This window comes from Copidosoma floridanum, unplaced genomic scaffold, assembly GCF_036245765.1.
Source record: "Copidosoma floridanum isolate Cflo_tuat_1 unplaced genomic scaffold, Cflo_Japanese_pri ptg000009l, whole genome shotgun sequence".
Classification (NCBI taxonomy): Eukaryota; Metazoa; Arthropoda; class Insecta; order Hymenoptera; family Encyrtidae; genus Copidosoma; species Copidosoma floridanum.
In genome coordinates this window covers 1,140,195-1,156,257 of record NW_028321886.1, presented here as the reverse complement: position 1 = coordinate 1,156,257, position 16,063 = coordinate 1,140,195, and the positions used below count along the sequence as shown (strand labels likewise).

Below are 16,063 nucleotides of genomic sequence, written 5' to 3'. Positions count from 1 at the left end.
TGTTTTACGTATCGATGTTTCTTTCTTTCTTTTTTCATTTTTCGTTCTCCGTACAATAATAACGACGATGGCAGTTAATCACGTCGAGCTTCGCAAAAAGAAAAGAGAAAAAAAAAAAAACGATCGACAAGCCTGCAAAGTGCAGTTCTCATTTATATACACGGTAAACTTGTTTCGAGAGCCAAAGGATAATACGCGTCGTATCGAATGATGAGCGTAAATTAAAACCCACAATGGCTCTCCTAAAAGCAAGACGTACACACACACACGCACGCACTGCCCATAATATCCAGCAGCAGCAGCAGCGGTGATTCATGTTAATTTCGCGTGTATAAAAACAGGTGAATCCCAAGAATAGCTGCTTACACACGCTCATGTGTGGACGTGCTCAACCGGTTATTGTTCCGGAAGACAAGTCTCTCCCTCAGTGTGGGTATCCTATATAGAGGCCAATGAGCAAAAGAGAAAAGTGGCCGAGAGCACACCGCAGAAAAAGCTCTCTCCTCCCACAAATGAATGTACACATGGGTGTGGGTGTGTGTAAGTGCATTCGCGGTCCGGAAACGATAAACTCTTGAAAATCTCGAGTTCTCTCTCCCGGCCTCGATCGCGAGCTCACACGCGTTACATTCGTCAGGTGAGCGAGGGAGAGGGAGCGCGCGCGAGCATAAGGGCCGTAAGGTGATTAAGCGTGCCCCTCGTTCGCCGACGCGGCTCTCGAGAGCCTCCACAGATAGCGAGCCTTGAGAAGAAGAAGGAGGAAGAGGAGTCGGTCCGGAAGAAAAAACCAGTGCCAGTGTATGGGTATATGTAAGTATGTGCAGGGTATGCGGGTGGAGAGAGAGAGAGAGAGGCGACGGAGTTGGCTCAACACGTGGATGAACGAGCGAGAAACCAAGAAGAAGAAGAAGAAGAGAATAAGAGGGTGGGGCAGGATTGCACACACGTGAGGATGAGGAGGGGTACACGAGGGCACACCAAGCGTACATGTATGTATATATGCGAGGTACAATATACCTGTGTACCTTTGGCAGTGAGTGCGCTTGGGCCCCGGTGACGGTCAGCCGAGCGCTCGCTGACCCCTGACCCAGCCGGCCCCTCCGCTCACCCACTCGCGCGCGCGTGCGCCTCTCGTACCTCGGCGTGGGCGACGGGGCCGCATGTTGGCCCGCGGGCGTCCCGAGACCGTGAGAACACCACCTATAATATTATTTAGTCTGCCCGTGCCTCGCTCCCCCTCCTACCCTTCTCACTCTTTCTCTTTCTCTCTCTCTCTTCCTCGATAGCGCCCGCTAACGGTCCTCTCGCTCGCTCTTCCTCCTCCTCCTCCTCCTTCTTACCTCCTTGAGCACGGCATCAGCGGCGAAAGACTGTATATATACGTTTTGCCATACGGTGCTCGTCCTCGCTTCTTGTCTCTCTCTCTCTCTCTCTCTCTCTCTCGCTCGTCTGCAATGGGCGCACCTCATCTCTCGCTATACTTTCCTTGCTTCGCTGTATAATATATATACTCTCGCGCACTTACTCTCTCCATACTATGCGCTTATGTACGTTTGCGCGCTTATGGGTGTACTTATATATATACCTGGGCCTTGCCTCACTCGTTGCGCCCGTGCATTAATTGCCGTCGTAAATTATTGCCCGGCGTGTATGCATTCGAGTACACTCCAAGAGAGCGAGAGAGGGGTGGGGATAGGCCCCTCGGATCGGGCCCATCGTCGTTCGGCTGTGTCGGTGCCCCGGTTTCGGAGACTCCCGACGCCCGGCGTCGCGACGCGATCGGCAAGAGAAAGGGGAGGGGGGGACTGCGGAGCCTTATTCCCAAAGGGGTGGGGGAAACTTCGGGGCCCAAGCGCGCTCGCCCGGCTCCAGCCGCTAGGTGGCTCCACCAGCAGCGGCCAGCGCCGGGGTCCGCGTGCAGTTGCCGAGCCGCCACGGCCAAGCGAGCATCTTCCGTGTCGGTCCCCCGCGCAATCACCCCCGTTTTCGTCGACCAGTGCTTTTCACTCTTCCCCTCCCCCCTCCCCTTACTCCCTAGTAACGAAAATTGCAACGGCACCAGCAACGACGACACCTCGCCCTCGCACTGTCCCCGGGCCGCCTCGATGCCGGCGTGCTGCACCAGCCGCCCGCAGCAGCACCTCCGAGCCGTGACAGCCCGCAATTGCGTTGACCGCGTCGTGCAGTGGAGCAACGCCCGCGAGCCGTTGTTGTTGTTGTTGTTGTTGTTGTTGTTGTTGTTATTGTTGTTATCGTTATCACCGCCACGAACAGTGAAAGGAACGCCATGCAGCAACCAACGGAGCACGGATCGACGGACCAGGACGCCGCAGCCCCGTCAGAGCCCACTGCCTCGGAACCGGTGCAGGCCGGCCTCTCCAACCTCACGCTGCAGAGCGTCTCGCTGAGCCTGCAAACGGCCCTCCTCGCGGCCCTCCAGCGAGCCGCCCTCCTACCCCCGGGCCACGCGGCCGCCGCGGCCCTCAACCTCCAGGCCCTCGAGACCTACGTGACCCTCCAAAGGCTCCACGCCAGCGGGGCCGCGGTTGTCGCCGCCGCCAACACCACCAGCGCCCCGCCACCCAATGCCCCCGCCACCCCCTCCTCCTCGTCGTTGTCGTCGTCACCGTCATTGTCCGGCCCGAGGAGTCCCAAACTAGAGTCCCAACAGCAATTGGCGAGCTTGCAGCTGCTGAGGACCGGGCCGAGCACGACTTTCGTCGTCGACGACGAGGAGCACTCGCAGCTCGAGTTCGTGCCTGCCGAGCCGGACGACGAGCTGGCCTTGCTCGAGGAGGAGGAGGCAGCGGCGTTTTTGCGCGAGGCAGCGGGACCGGCCCTCCTGGGGCACGAGTTGTTGCTCCATCGGATAGCCGAGGCGGCGAGCCAGTCGGCCTTGCCGGTCGCCGGTGGTGGTGCTGCGGCGTCGCCGGGTGGATCGGCGAGTCCCTCGCGGGTGGTGCAATCGGTCCCACAGTCGGTGCAGGCGAGCTCGACGAGCGCCGATACTGGGGGCCTGCTGCTACCCTCGAGGGCGTGCAGGGCCTCAAGGCCCAAGAAACAGTTCATCTGCAAGTTCTGCAATCGGCAGTTCACCAAGAGTTACAATCTACTCATCCACGAGAGGACCCACACGGACGAGAGGCCCTACTCGTGCGACATATGCGGCAAGGCCTTCCGTCGGCAGGACCACCTCAGGGACCACAGGTGACCACATTTTTCTTCCTTTTTTACGCTCCCTTGGGTCTGTTTGATCGGTAACTTTTTGGGACCAACGTGCTTTCGTGGTGATTTCAACGCGTGACTATAGAGATGTACTTGTTTTGGGATTCGCTCTCTTTTTTTTTTTGTTTTTTTTTTTGTTTGTACCCTATATGGCTTGGTACGTGCAACGCTACTATGTGCACGGTAATGTCGTAGAAACGCCAGGTAATTTTCTTGGGGATTAATTAGGCGCGAGTAATTTTCGTGTACGGCTCCGGGGTGTCGGGTTTCAGCCGGGGTATATCGAAACCCGATACAATTGCCATCGGCTTCGAGGAGTACGGGCTATCGGTGAAATCTCCGAAAGAATCGGATACCCATATATACTTACGCCCCCCAAAAGAGTATAAAAAAAGAAAAAAGAAAAAAAGAAAAAAAGGAGAAGAGTCAACCCCCCCTCCACTTTCCAGGCCAACGCGTCGAACGTGTTTGTTTGTCTTCTGATTCGCAGGTACATCCACAGCAAGGAGAAGCCGTTCAAGTGCGCCGAGTGCGGCAAGGGTTTCTGCCAGAGCCGGACCCTGGCCGTCCACAAGATCCTCCACATGGAGGAGTCGCCGCACAAGTGTCCCGTGTGCTCCCGGAGCTTCAACCAGCGGAGCAACCTCAAGACCCACCTGCTCACCCATACCGACATAAAGCCATACCATTGCGCCTCGTGCGGCAAGGTATTCAGGCGCAACTGCGATCTGCGCCGGCACTCGCTCACCCACAACCTCGGGGCGTCGATGCTGGCCAACTCGCCCCCGTCCTCGTCCGCCTCGTCGGCGCCCAACTCGCCCGGGCACGTCGGGATCGTCGTCGTCGCGGCACAACCGGCGTCCGTCATGCAGGAGACCTCCTAGCGCTCCGGGGGACCTTTTTCCACAGTGTCATCTCTATCATGATCCCGCGATGTGCGTGGCTTTTTTTTTTTTTTTTTTTTTTTTTTTTCATTTGGTGCGTCGTCTAAGTACTACGAATGGACACTGCAGCTCATGTTTAGTTTGTAATCGTCTAGTCGTTTAAGTGAAAATTATCCATTTCCCCCCTTTGTCTGTCTCTCCGCGTCATTGTGGTCCATTTCGCGCTACGCCGTGCCCGAAAATCGAGTTCCGAATCTCCGAGTTGTACAAATAACGATAATATCTTCGGACGCGCGTCACGGAGCGAACAAAAAAAAGCAAAAAAAAAAAAAAAAAAAGCGTAAGATAATACTCAGCGACTTGACGCGTCATCGCAAACACACGGAAACGAATCTATATAGGTAGTATGCGAGTGTGCGTATACGCGTGTGAAAATGAAGGAGGAACAGCAGCGACGACTGCAAAGTCCTCTCGGGTGTCCGTTGCCTTTCTCCATATTATTGTTAGTTTTTAAGTCATTCCCTCGTCACCGTCGCTCTCTCATTATAAACATATAAATATATGTTCGGTGTGGGTGTAGCGGCGCGCGTGTGTTATCCTTAAGAATCTAGGCTCGTGCTGTTAACGATACATACACATCATGTACTTACATACATTATAAATATACATAATATATATATATATATGTTATATAAAAGCGAACAGACAATTGTGACTTAATTATATATATTATAAGCGCGTGGTGTAAGAATGCGCAAAAATCACGTGATAGATCTGTGTTTTCGTGTAAGTGTAAAGATGTAATAATTACTTTTCTTTATTGTTTAATCATTCCATTTTTTTTTTTTGTTTTTTTTTTTTTTTTTTTAAATTAATCATTACGTACACACATACTATATGCATTAAAATATAATCTGATTTTCATGGGGTAAGCCCCCACTCTCCCTCTCTCTTTTTTTGTCCCTACATACGTAAGCAAACTGATGATACAATGTACATAAAATATGCAATGATATACTGCGCGTGGTACCGCGTCAAAGGACACGAGGCAGAAAACAAAAATGGCAATAAAGCATAATGATAATCACACAAGCCTTCCGGCGCGTTCGATTTATTTATTATTTTCATCCCCGTCGTCGAGGCGAGTCCTTTTGTAACGTATGCTCCCTGCTCCTATATGTATGTGTTTGGCCACACTCGAGAAAAAACAAGTATCGATGCCAATTTGTACGCGGCCTACGGCATCGTTGGTCGGATATCGTCTCTTTTCCCGCGCTGACAGCATCCTAGGCGCGAGCCGGTTCGGCAGCACATTGGACCGCAGAGATGTGCGTGTCCGGCCCGAGGATATATTATATTATGTGGGCCCTAATTAATTGGGTCCACTTTCAGCCCCCTAATTTCTTTATCCACGAGCACGTGTATCTATATTTTTTTTTCTCCCCCGTGTTTTTTTATACCCCATCGACATTTAAAACGCTATTGTGCAACTGTAACGTGACAGTATGTGTATTATTAACATTTTGTTGGTGAAAAATCAGCTTGTGCGAGAGAGTTGATCCAACGTATTGACCGTACCATCAAACGTGTATGTATACATGGATACGCATACATGATACAACACCCAGTGCGCATCAGGTCTCGCATGAACGAAAACGCGTAAGTATCGTGTTACAAAGACAGAGCCGCCCAGGTGCTCGCGGACATGATACCGAGATGCGTTTAGGGTTACCTTTGACTCGCTCGGCCCACCCCTCCCTTCCCGCTGCTTGTGCCCTGCTTTTATCTCTCTTTTTTTTTTTTTCTTTTTTTTTTTTCGCTATCCTCCTCTGTTGGTCCTTTTTATCCGTTCTCGCCTTCGCTCTGCTCTCTCCCGCGCGCACGTCTTCTTTCTTTTCTTTTTTTGTTCCTCTCCTGCTCGAGCGATAAACTCGGAAGAAGATATACCTAAGCATTCGGGTTGTTGTCTCTTGCGCCGCGTTTGACTGCTAAGCAATCTTTCTCTCTATACTTTTTTTTTTCATTTATCTCTCTCTCTCTCTCCTTCGTTCGTTGGCAAACCGTTTTCAGAGAGTGATTTTTCTCTCTCCTTCCCGAGAGTAACAGCAGCAGTGCCAAGGCAATCGGACAAGCGCCTTTCCACGGAACAAGCGGTTTCACGCGTTTCCACTCGCTTTGCTTTTGTTCTTCGTGTTTTTACATGTTTGAACTTTGGGCGTACCTTACACTGTTTTTTTTTTTTTTAATTCTCGTGACATTGTTGGACTTGATCGTTCGATGCTCTGATTAAAGTACAGTGGTTACGTGGGACGTGTATGCATACAGGAGATTTAGAGGTGCACCATGTGTTCTTAAAGTTGATCTGAACTTTTGTGTAGGACCAACCAAGGTATACCCCATTACTTCATTATATCAGTAAGATGTGCTGATGCAATAAATTGACCAGCAAAACAAAATGTGCCTCTTTATTTTAAAACCCATTGAATCGTTTGTAACGAGTTTATTGTCTTGTGCCATTTAGTCCTCAACTAAATGGAAAAACATAATTTTCAATCCCCCCAAACATATACGTACAGGTACATGTACAAAGTAACCGTTGCACTGATTCGAATCCAATCCAATAATCGAACAAAAAGTCTCAATCGTAAACGCATTACATGAGTAATGTATATATCCGCGGAACATCACTGGGTACAGGTAGTAGTATCGTCGTACATCAAAACTTGTCGGGGGGAGGGGGGGGCGGCATAATGTGGAGCAGGTCGTCTGGGCGAGCGGTTAATTACAGATGACGACGATGAGAAATCGGATCGTACCCAGAGACGAGCAGAAAAATGGGAGTAGAAAAAAAAAACCACATTCGTGGGCGTCCGTGTAATTCATGACTCGTCTAAAAAGTCAAACCTTGAGCGATCGCTGCCGTTGCTGGTGGGGGGGAATGATACGCGTATACGCGATTACCGGATCGCCCATGAAAAAATACGGGTAACGAGCACACCGGACGTGTATGCAAATGTATGCACTTTTTGGTGCAATTCGGAAGTAAGCTGTTTACTGACTCGGTTGCGTTGGAATCTTGCTGAGGGCGAAAAAATTCTTACTCCAACGCGTACGACGTTAACTTACGCGGCAGTACGGCCCACGGGCTTGTGTTTGATTCTAATGTGTACACGGGTAGCTGCTTTATGTATAATGCATCTTTGGTATTTTGTGCGGGTAAAAGTGATTTTTTGATGTTGAAAGTCATTTTTTTTTATGAATCGCTCAATCCCTTACGAAATTCCGTGTACTTGATGAACGAAGAGTGACTTATGGCCATCCGGAATGAATTTGAATTATATAGGCTGATTGACAGAAGACTAAGATTTTTCAGTAGGCTTTCAAAGTCTTTGGGAGGATTATGCAATGCTTTTCAAGAAGTTGAGTGGTGCGCAGCCCCTTGGTAGGTACAACCAAGTGTTTCTGGAACAAATACATCACAGTATAGTAAAAATATAATTTCGAGCCCGAATGAAACAACATCACCAGATAGAACGGTGTATTTCATAGATTAGCCTAGAATCATGGGAGTACAACAAGCCGAACACACGAACTAAGAGAAATCTGTTCCAAAAAAGGCGTTACGAGAATCCGAAGTAACGGTACGTATGGTTACCGAGAAAAGACACTTTGGAAAAATTCATTATACAAGGAGCCACACGGAGAGCGATGCCGATAAAGATATCGCGCAACCGATCCCCGAACGATCCTCGCTTACTCTCCCGCGTGTAGCCACGACACACACCTATGAACATCAAATTTTCCAGATTTTTAACGACAAGCTCCTTCTCTTTTTCACGTAGAACATGACGTCGTTAAGTCCCTGCGCTCCAAACAGCCACTGCTTCTCGATTCGTGCACGCATTTATACACATTCTTGGAGGATTCATCGTACGTACGGCTGCATTTACAATAGACAACGCGACTGTACTTACGACCAAAACAAAAAAAAAAGAAAAAAAGAAAAAGAAGAAGAAGATGTAATAGGCAAGATTAAGGGGTGAAGGCGGGGGTTGATGTGCTGCCACACGAGGCAGGCTCTTTGGTATTTTATACACCGGGAAATTCAAGCCGATGCAAGCTCGCGCGCACACGTTGGTATAGGTACACACCGTACTGAAGACATCGAGGTGGCGATGCGCTCGCATCAAGCAGCCGGCAGATTTTCTTGAGTGAGTACGTGGATATAGTAGTAGTGGTAGTCGAGTAACCAAAGATTCTGCGAGTTCCGCGCTATCGGTATATATATACGGTATATGGTATGGCTCGCACGCAAAGTGGCGATGCAGCTTCTTCTCGCGGGTATATATATATACCCTTAATAATGTACGTGCAACGCGAGATACGCGCAGAAGGACGGCTAACTATTTCGCATTAATTGAGTGACCAACGCTCGAAGCCTCTCGGGTTCGTGTGTGTATACCGAGGCTGTTGCTTCAAGTACATTATTCAGAGGCTCGTTGCTTATGTAGTTGCTTGGATTTGTGGTGTGCCGGTTGTGTTTATTCGTTTCTATTTTTTTTTTCGCCCTAAATTTTTAAAAAATTGCTGAGAGATTTTTTATGCTCTGTGATTTACAGGAAGCGAACGCCATTGTTGTAGTCCATTCATGAAAATTTCACGTGGATCTGAAATCACGAGTTCTGGGCTCCAATCCTTGACTCATTTTTATCTTTTTAAACACATTAACTACCGGCTCTCAGCTCGTAGGTGAAATTTTATTGATTACTCAATGAAACGAGGGGATGGAAAAATAAATATAACTTTTATTCGTACAATTTTTGTAAAGTAGCCACTCCAAAGATAATCACGGTTCATTTGTCTTTAATAGATAAAAGGAACAAGGAAGTAGGATCAGTTTCAGTCGTGTGCTAAACAATGTCAGAACTTGGTGATACAAGCGTTAAAAAAAAGTAGAAATTTGCATGTTGATACGAAAAAGGACAACTCGGTACAGGGGAGGGGTTGGTAAAGAGGAACTATATGAGTTACCCCTTAATCTACAGCCTACAACTAACTCACCCCATTTTTTAGGGTAAACCTATATAATGAGGTATGTCCTAGCTCTCCCTCCAGGAAACAATTACATACAAAAACAAATCAATCTTCGTTTAAGTATATCATCCATCCTACGAAAAAATAGTCAAAATGGGCCTTCTTCCTGTGCACACCATTACAAATCGTATTGAGAACCATTAAAGTAAGACCATTGGCACGGGGATGTACAATAATCGTTCGATTCGGTATCAAAAACAAGTAACAGCGTACGATTACGTGGGATCTTTGCTTCAATTAACGAGTCCAGGGGGGATGGGGTTGGGGGGGGTGCGAACCCCCCCCCCCGGTCTATGTAAATCGTTGCGAGAGCGATAACCGATAAAAAGGGGAAACGGAAAGTGTACAACCCACGTGTAAATTCGAATCGATCGAGGAAGCTGAAACGGAGACTGGGTATCGGAAAAGGGAAAAAGGGGGGAAAAAAAGGTGTGCATAGCGAGCCAGCGCGAGAGTAGCCGGGGCCGAAAGAGGGGAGTGTGTCGAGTGTGCGCGCGACAGTGTCGAAGGGTGGAAGAAAGAGAAGAGGAGGAGGAGGAGGAGGAGGTGGAGAGTGGAGTAAGGAGAGAAAAAGCCAAGCTCGGCATGGTAGGTATAGGTCGGCCGGGGGTTGAGGGACCACACGCACGCACCGCCCACAGATATCGCTATCAGCGCGCTCGAACGACCACTCGACGCGATCCCTTGCATGCCCATGTCCTTCCCTTCGCTCCTTTTCTTCTTCTTTTTGTCGTCTCGTCGACAACGTCTTGGAGAAAAAAAAAAGGATACCCTTTTCCTCGGCTGCTCCTTTTTGCGTGTTTTCACCGACTCTCGACTTTGCACCTCTGCCCATCCGCCGTTCGGCTCTACATCGACTTGCCCGACCATCAGCGTTTAAAACATACATATTATAGGAATAGGCTCCGTAGCCTAGTGTCGTGTGTTCCATCATTCGAGCGGGTTGCGGTGGCTAGCTTTTTCATTATCAATCAACGCAAATGACCCCGATGGCCTATTACTATTTTTTTTTCCTCACCAAAAAAAAAACACGTAAGTAAATATGATTCACGAGAAATCATTTGAGTGATTGCGTAAAGTATCAATCGTAGCACTAAATTGTATGATCTCCGTCGCCAAGATACATTGCATCGAGGGGGGTATGGTATCGTTTGCCCCTGCAGGTCAACCGTACAAATGCGAACCGATTACTTTCATCGGGTAAACTGCGCTTCCCACAAAAGTGGACGTCTCGCCCAAGAAGCCCAACACGAAGAAGAAGAAGAAAAAAAAGTCCAGCTCGAGCTCACTTTATCTCATCGTTTCACGCTCGGGAGACGTAACAGCGTCCCCATGCGTATAATGTGGACGCGGAAGAGAGTCAGTCGCGAGGGGGGAAGGCGCCGATACCGAAGATATAGGCTCCGCCGGGAGAGAAGCCGATGGGCCACCCGCAGCAGCGACCGTGACGGCTTTGAGGAATCGTCTTGCAAATTTACGGGCCGAAAGGAGGACTTTCCTCGGCTGCTAGGCCTTTTTTTTTTTTTTTTTTTCTCTCGCCGTGGAGCTGTCTGCGTGCGCATTATCCTAAGCGCTGCTCGAGTTTTACGAGGTGCTTTTGCTCACTCCAACACCGACGCTTTGGCCGTTGTAAAAAAAATACATACAGATGGGCACATACATATATATGTTAAAGTGTATGCGCGCTCCGGTCCCTTTGAGCTGGGATTTCTCGCCTTTTTTTTCTCCCCGATTGTGTGTTTGCACGGGAGGGATTATCTTTATCTGGTGATCATCTGGTAACGATAAGGTATGGTTTTCTTTAGTTTTTTTTCCTTTCCTTTTTTCAATCATCGAATGGTTACCCAATGAAACGGTTAACGACTGGTGTGTTTTATGGTTCCGAGAAATATGTTTTCTTTGGTAATTCAAGGGTTACACCTTGACTGCACCAAGTGTATCTTCCCGGTTCAGAATACGTACAGATTTGGCCACTAACCAATACCATTACATAACAAACGAAGGACCCAAATGTTCCTTGTGCAAATAGAAGCCCGAAACAACACTGCGTCGGAGTCTTCCAGCGACTCCATAAAATACCGCGCTATATGACAATCGAGTGGTGGCGACTACGAGTCCATTATTGCCATTCCTCTGCGTCAGCAGTTCGTAAAGCAGTTCAATAAATTTGCCCTCTCTTTCCCTCCCTTCTCCTTCCTCGGTACGAAACAAAAATACCTATACCTAGAGATACCCGCACCACCTACAATACATATAGGGATTGCGAGCTTGCGCGCGTAATCGTCCACGAAAAAAACCAACGGGAAAAAAAATGGCCCGTACGATCGACGTCGTCCTCTCGTTATACATCTTATACGTAGGTACGGGTGTATCTATATATATACAGGTATGACTGCTGGCGCAATAATGTGACGCGAGCAAGAAATTTATAATTGTCTCTTGCTCAAACACAACAGGAGGCGGTCCGGGTGGGTATACGTATACACCCCGAGTATAGGCGGTCGCGGCCCCCCTGCGAAGCCACGCGGGGACATCGTCGTGGCCCTGGCCCATCGCCGTCGTATATACTATGCGCTCTGTTGGCGTGTACTCGAGTAGTGGTGGATGCACGGCCTGTAACTATATACACGCGTTGTTGGTAAAAAACACATTCGAGTCAAAAGGAGAGAGAGAGAGAGAGCTCGGCCAGGGTCACGGCTGTCACTCAACGACTGTCGCTAGCTCATGTAGCTTTTTTTTTTTTTTTTTTTTTTTTTTTCTTTTTGCAGAGAAAGAGTTTTTTCATACATCTTCTTCGGAATTGCAGTCCGCTCGCTAGCCACGGAAGGTAATTGTAAGTTCGTTGGTTGGTTGAGGATTTTCCTAGGTTTTCTTTTGAGCCTTTAATTTTGCCACTGTTTTTATTGTTTTCCGATTTGTATCATCACAAAGGTGTCTCTACTCGATAGACGCTCATTTTCGGCGCAACGGCCACTGGACGACTCGCCAAAGCCAGGGCGTTGTTTGAAACGCTTTAAGAGCAATTCAATCAATTAGCTCGATGTTTGATCAGCTGACTATTATTATTATTTTTTTTTTTTTGGTCACTAATGTGGGTCCTTTCTTTTTTCCTTACCGATGTCAAGACCAATGATTCACAATCAACGGGGACTCGTTTTGTTTACCGAAAGGAATTTCATTATCATATTAAGGTGAAAGGGAAAAAAAAAAAAGAAGAAAGTTTCCACTGTTAAAGACCGTGAGAATAAAAATATACTTTTATTAGCGTTTGTGGGCGGGGGCGCCGTCGTCCGGTGGATTTTAACGCGTTTGGTTCGGTTCCTTAATCGGCCCCATACGAGTTTGACTGGATTTTCGGGTACAGTTTTTCAGTCGAGGGAGACGAATTTCGTCAAATTATGGCCCCTAGTGTTTCAAAAAAAAAAAAAAATAATAATAATAATTTTTTCTACATCACTACCTCGTGGCTAATAAGTAATCAATGTAATTGTCATATCCCAATTGGCTTGTAGTATCCAAGGGTTCCCTGTTATATCAACGTAATCGATGTCTCGTGGCGTTTCAAATCTTTATTGACGTCGCACAAGCATAAAAAGCTCATAATTGCCGGTTCTGCCCGTAACTTTTTCCATTCGCGATATAAACTCCAGGCAAAAGTGGCATCGTTTACAAATCAAGCCTATTGTTTGGAGTCCCGAAAAAAAAAAAAAAAAAATCCCAAGTCCGGGACTTCAACCCTTCTGATTCAACGTCCATGAGTTTCCCTGTGCAGCGAGATGGGCAAGGAGTAGATAAATCTTGATCGGCAAATGAAAAAAAAAAAAAAAAAAAAAAAAAAAAAAATCCCAATCCACGTGCTCGTCACAAAAGAGTCTCGATACAGGATATCCCGAGTCCAGAGAGCCAATAACTCGTCCCGGCATGATCAGCCGAGACGCGTGGCCGAATATCTAATTCAAAAGTGTTCTCGCGAGCCATATACCCACGGCCGGTGATGTACGGCGCTCCGCACCGCCGAGATTTACATAGACAAGAAATACGGGGCGCAGCTTCCCCCCCCCCCTACCCCTCTCCGCAGAGAGGAAGTGAACCTACTCGTTCCTCCACCTACGACTCTCTCTTGCTCGCTCGCTCGCGTTTGTCTCTAATTCACTTCCTGCAAGCAATTACACGGGAGGGGGGACGGTATACATATATATATATATATATCCTTTCTCTGTATCCGACGCGTGTATACAATGTTGTGGTCCGGGGGAGGCACATCCTTCGCCGAGAGAGGAGGACGCGTCCACGGGAGAGCCGGAAAAATTAAGCTGGAAATTAGATAAATCAATGACCCGTTCGCCCATACCGGGTGATCCGATCCGGCGTATAAGAGAGGAGTTGCCTCGACGTATACGTATAATATGGGCGCGCAGGTATATAAATGGAAGGAGGAGTAGTCGGGCCTCGAAAATAGAGGAGTTTGCGCGCGTGGGAGGACCAAGGGAGGTGCGGTCCGTTAGACGGTGCGCGCACACGATGGTTATATGTACAGGAATGAAGAAAAAAAAAACAAAGAAAAAAAAAATAGAAAAATAGAAAAACTTCTCCGTAAATGCCGGCGGATGATAGATAAAGTTTTTTTTTTTTTTTTTTAGTGCCAGTCGTGTTTTGAGGGCGCGCGGAGGCTCCTTATCGTGCAAACCTCGATGATCCTCCCAATGACACTCGCCCGAGTTTTTCCCGGCACCGCTATCTCTTGCTGTTTGTGCTCGTACATATATATGCGTATAGACACCCGCACCTTTTTTTTTCTCTCTCTCTCTTTTTTCGTTTCTTTTGCTTCACCTGCAAATATGTATATATACATCACGTACACCGTTCCGGAGATTGGGCTCAGCTCCCGCGCGCGCAGTGTTCTCTTTTATTGTCTCTCTCCCCCCGCGCACTCCCATGGGGGAAGAGAGATTTTCACTCCTTCGCTTTGTTTGCTCGTCCATTTAGCTGATGGCTAGGAACAGAGTGTAATTATACACACACACACACACAGGTATAATATTATACACTCCACAGCGCGCCACTCCATTGGTACACACACAGCCGGGGAAGATAAGAGAAAGCTCCTTATACCTGCAGATGGGCTCGTTTCGTTTTTATTTTCTCTCCTTCCTCTTGCGCCCTCCACTTGCCTGCTGCGGCAATCTTGTACTTATATGCCGACGCACACATCGAGACCATACACTCTGATAAAAACGCGATGATAAATGGGAAATTTGCCATGCGGTTCACCAAGTTTTATTGCACACGGGGTGTTACGGGGTCTTGCGTTGCATATGGGCGTGCGTGTGCGCCTGCAGTGCAAGAGACGCTGTTGTCTCGAGAGTATGGCGTTGCCCGGCAATATCGGTAATTGGAGAACAATGACGCGCGTAGTACTCGCGTGAGAATTATTATATATTATATTACTTACGTGCAAGTGAAACGAGTCAACATTTCTTACTTTATCTTCAATCGTGGGAAACAGCGAGGGGGTTGAAAAATGTTTGCCACGTGGGGGTGAGTTTATAATGCAACTGATTCAAATGGTTGAGTATAAAAAAATAGCTATAAAGATTAGGATTAAGGAGACAGCTGATGTATAGATTTAGTTGAAGAAACACCTGATTCAGTTATACTGTGCTGCTAAAGCATACATTTCAGGTAAGCCGAAGAAGAAGAAGAAGCATGATATTTCTGGAGCTGGATAAATTTCTTTTTTTTTCTTCGTGCAATGCTGAGTTAGCCGCTTATTTTCAATCAAATCTAAATAAAATGCTTCTTCCAGCCTCCCATGAAAAAACTCAATTAAGACAGCGTCGAAGAGCTGAGCTGGTCGGTTGACAACATTAATGCAACAAAGTAGTATGTTATCGTGCTCTCAATTTTATTAAAATCCCCAAAGAGGAAGCTGATGAATGAAACCACACTGGGTATCTCGAAGCACTCCAATGCTCTCTACCGCGACTCGAAACCTATCAAATTTTAAAGATTTCACGTTATTTCCTTGGAAAAAGCTCTTGCCGCGTATATTAATTTACCAAACTTATTAGTTATGCAACGCCAAACTCGATTTCGTATACCTCCAATGGACCCTGCACCGATGCAAGAACCGCCGAGGGTAGGGCGGGGGGGAAAGAAGAAGAAAAAATCCTTCGAAAACACGCACAGCTCAATAAGCCAAAGTAAGACGTCAACGGAATCGCGCGATGTAATAATATATAATAAGCAGCCGAGCGGCTGGCAGGTACTTTTTAATCCGGAAAAGAAGAAGAGGGGAGGGGGAGGGGGAAGAAAAAAAACGAAAACAAATTTTAATAACGTTGTCAGTCGAGAGGGAGCGCGAGAGAAGGGAATTACACACAAACTCCGCGTTGTTTCCACGTAATATTAAACGGGCAGTTGATAAATAACCCCCCCGTGTTCGAGAACACGAAGCGACGACGCGTGCAGTTACAAATGATCATAGCCCGCCGGATCCGCGGTGCTCACACGCGAGAATCGAGCCTCGCTCGCAAACTGCACACATCAGATAATATACCTATACCTACAATTGAAAAAATAGAAAAATCCCTGGACGAAGCGTGCACGTAAAGGGGGTGCAAGGGGAACACGTATATATATATATATTATACGTACATTATGGTCAGGAGCAGCCATCAGAAGCCCATCTTGAATGACTGCAGAAGCAAAGACGACGAATCTATTAACTATACGCCTATAGGGGCCATGCGTGGATTGAGCGATAAATCCAACGGGTATGGATACATTGGAAGGGGATGGGTGGCATTTTTGTACAAACACTTGGGCACAACGCGTCCCCTCCCCAAAAGTCCCCCAAT

At 47.6% G+C, this 16,063-nt stretch overlaps 1 protein-coding gene across 1 annotated transcript; it reads left to right on the top strand.

Annotated features, from left to right (window-relative positions):
• Nucleotides 1–2,287: 2,287 nt before the first annotated feature.
• LOC106643308 (uncharacterized) lies at nucleotides 2,288–4,109 on the top strand. Its single transcript, XM_014358393.2, has 2 exons — nucleotides 2,288–3,207; nucleotides 3,716–4,109. The coding sequence occupies exons 1-2, from the start codon at nucleotides 2,288–2,290 to the stop codon at nucleotides 4,107–4,109; spliced, it is 1,314 nt and encodes a 437-aa protein (XP_014213879.1).
• The last annotated feature ends 11,954 nt before the right edge of the window (nucleotides 4,110–16,063 follow it).

Excerpts from the sequence above, each read along its gene's own strand:
- LOC106643308 (XM_014358393.2), top strand. The coding sequence starts at position 2,288 with ATGCAGCAACCAACGGAGCACGGATCGACGGACCAGGACGCCGCAGCC. Across the intron at positions 3,208-3,715 it reads GACCACCTCAGGGACCACAG|GTACATCCACAGCAAGGAGA; the intron begins GTGACCACATTT and ends TCTGATTCGCAG.